General features: G+C 34.2%; 1 protein-coding gene across 1 annotated transcript in view; it reads right to left on the reverse strand.

Moving 5' to 3' along the window:
- The window catches only part of KIF5B (kinesin family member 5B), a 53,770-nt gene that overhangs the window by 12,404 nt on the left and 38,408 nt on the right, over positions 1 to 2,958 (reverse strand). The window contains exon 16 of the mRNA XM_006894611.1: positions 569 to 712. Coding sequence (XP_006894673.1) covers positions 569 to 712 — 144 coding nt within the window. The remainder of the gene's footprint in view (positions 1 to 568; positions 713 to 2,958) is intronic.

The following is a 2,958-nucleotide window of genomic DNA, read 5'->3' on the forward strand; positions in this document are numbered from 1 at the left end:
TTAGTTAAAGTGTTGACCCCACCCTTAGCCCAGTGCCATTACCCACTTACTTCCCAGCTCCACCCTCCACCAGGATAAACCTTCTCATCTACCAAGTCCCTTCAGAAAATATCTTCCATTGTCCAACCCGAGTATGAGTTACTAATAAACATATCCATTTATCTCAGAAAAGATCATCAGAAAAGAGAAGTGCACAGATAAACATATGGCAAAAGTTTTATAACTGAGCACTCTGGATGGAATTAATTCTATTATTTGCTCTACTACTGAAGTTTGAAATTTTTCACACTAAAATTTTCACTAGAAATTAGTTGGTAGAGTAACGCTCATCTTAGCTCTTTATTCATTTATGATTTATTTACTCTGAGTTTATTTTCACGTCAATGACACACTTTCATGTGTATTAACATAATTTTAACCATAACATCTTTATGTAGTAAAAACTCAGACATGAAGCCTAATAAATGTTACTTAGATATTTAAAATAATTAATAACGCTTACTACACATGGCTGGTGTAAAGTATGAGTTGTGTACAATTATACTCAAACCTCATATATTCTAGTTACCTTGACATCATTATTTCCCACAGCAATTCCTATTTCTGCAAGGTCTTTTAGTAAAGAGGCCATCATCTCAGTGGCTCGTTTCTTCTGGTGGTTGGTCATTTCCTTCAGTTTTTGAAGTTCAGCATCTATACTCGCTAAAGTTGCCTGATAGAAACAAAGACAAAGGTACAGGTTAAGTCTATGAAATAAAAATCCAATTCAAACTTATTAGAGTGACACACTTTAGAAAGTAATGAAACACAATTTTCATTTACTGCTTTATCATGGCTATCTTTGTAAATAGTATATCTGAATAAATTAATACTAGAATGAAGTGACAGATTTGTAAATGATGAGTGTATTTTCTATGTATTTACTCACTGAAAAGGATTTCCCAAATAACAGTAATTATTTTTTTTGATGGTGCGGTATAAGCAATTACCCAGGAGTTAGTAATGAATATTATTGTCTTTTAATTACTATAATTATAAAGTAACAGTTCATTTACAAGTAACAAAGAAGTCACTACAATTTAAAAAATTAAATCAACTTGGCCCATTTAAAAACTATTATCACTCAGACCAGATGTTGTTGTCGGGTGCCACAAAGCTGACCAAACTTTCAATGACTTTATGAACAAAAGATCCAAACTCTGCCCGATCTTGCACCATTTTCACAATCTCTGATATTGTCAAGCCCACTGGTCCAGTGAGTGTATCAATCCATCTTGTTGAGGGCCGTCTTCCTTTTCTCTGACCCTCCATCTTTCCCAATTTGATGTCTTTTTCCAAGAACTGACTATATGCTACGTACTATTGAAGGAGTGTATGGTCCTTTAATTTTATATATTTATAAATAGAATTGTATAATTTTATATATCATTTAATTTAAAATATATTGCTTATCTTGCAAATCTCACCATCATAAATGTTTAAATGGCCAGACTTTTCCTCTAACAAAAGCAGAAATACTAAAAGCATATAACAATCATGCTAAATACTGGGAGTTTACAACTTCAATTGCTAAGGTGGTGCTGATGAATAATTAGCTTCACAAATGAGACACAAAGATGCTCAAGGACTGTACTCTGTTCTTCAAAGCAGTAATCAAGTTTGCTAATACAAATAATCAAGCATCATAAATATTCTGATGTCCAAGGTATAAATTATAACTTGCAGCAAACCAACTTTAGAGAAAAAAAATGGGAAAATAATAAGGACAGAAAATCTTTTAAAAATACTACTTCACAATGCTGAATGCTTTCCTTAAGACAGGTGAAGGTTGATAGGAAAATAAATGGTCAAACACTGATAAAAAATCCAAATCTAACCACAAACTTCTCAACACAAACTCAGCCATTAAAAACAACAAAATTGCATATTCATGGTGATGATGAAAGGAGTAAGCATTTGCTCTACAATTTTTGGCATCACTTGGCCTTACAGCAATGATGAATGCAAATCTCAAAAAAAGGAGGACATTAGAAAAGGTGCTGAAAATACAAAAAGTAAATGAAATATATATTACATGAACTTATGTATTTTATGTCTCTTTCAAGTAATTAATTACTAGTTAAAAAGTTTGGGTTTTTTTTCTCCTCAAATGAGTTGGTTTAATTCCAGGTGGTACAGAATTCTGGGCATAATGAAGAATGAAGATTCTGACAGGATTCCGGATTTACTTTGCACAGCTAAGATCGGAATGGCTGAATGAGAACTGGAGATGGACCATCGTAAGGTTTCTTCTTCACTGTTTCACAAAGTTTCCTCTTAAATATACAACAGGCTCCAAGACAACACTTCATTTTAACTACAGATGGTAAAAGATGTTACAGCAGAGAATCCAGATGTTTTAAAAAAGAACAGAAGTAAGGTTCATCATTGCCTCAGTCTTATTTTTTGCCAGATTTCTTAATTCCACCCGTGGCCAGGTGATCTTTGCCCGCGGCCTTCGCTTTTAGTTCCTCAAGTTTCTTCTGTTCTTTTTGTTTCTGCTTGAAAGCCTTCTCTTCCTCTTCCATCTCCTTGGTCTGCTCCTTGGGCTGTTTCAGGGGCTTCTTCTTACCACCTTCGTGTCCAGACATGGCGCCAGCCGCCCCTTCCCCAGCTAGTTTTATAGTTTTAAACGTGTAGTTTGACCAATCACCTAAAACTTTACCGAGGTAACTAGGACCATGTGAATTTTTTTTTTAACATTAAGAATAGCAAGCACCTTTTAAAAATAGTTTTGTAAATAAGACTTTTTTTTTTTTAATTCACTTACTTTTTTGGGTAAATATACTTTTCCCCCCTATCCTATTAGTAAGTTGGTGGCTTTTTATTATTTTGTGTGCGTACTGTAAAATCGGATCTGACTGGTACAAGAGGAGATTGCCCCTCCTTCTCCAGCAAAGCATCTGGTGGATTCAAACC

The sequence above is a fragment of the Elephantulus edwardii genome, unplaced genomic scaffold (genome assembly GCF_000299155.1).
Source record: "Elephantulus edwardii isolate Elephantulus edwardi_28Jun2011 unplaced genomic scaffold, EleEdw1.0 scaffold00146, whole genome shotgun sequence".
NCBI lineage: Eukaryota > Metazoa > Chordata > Mammalia > Macroscelidea > Macroscelididae > Elephantulus > Elephantulus edwardii.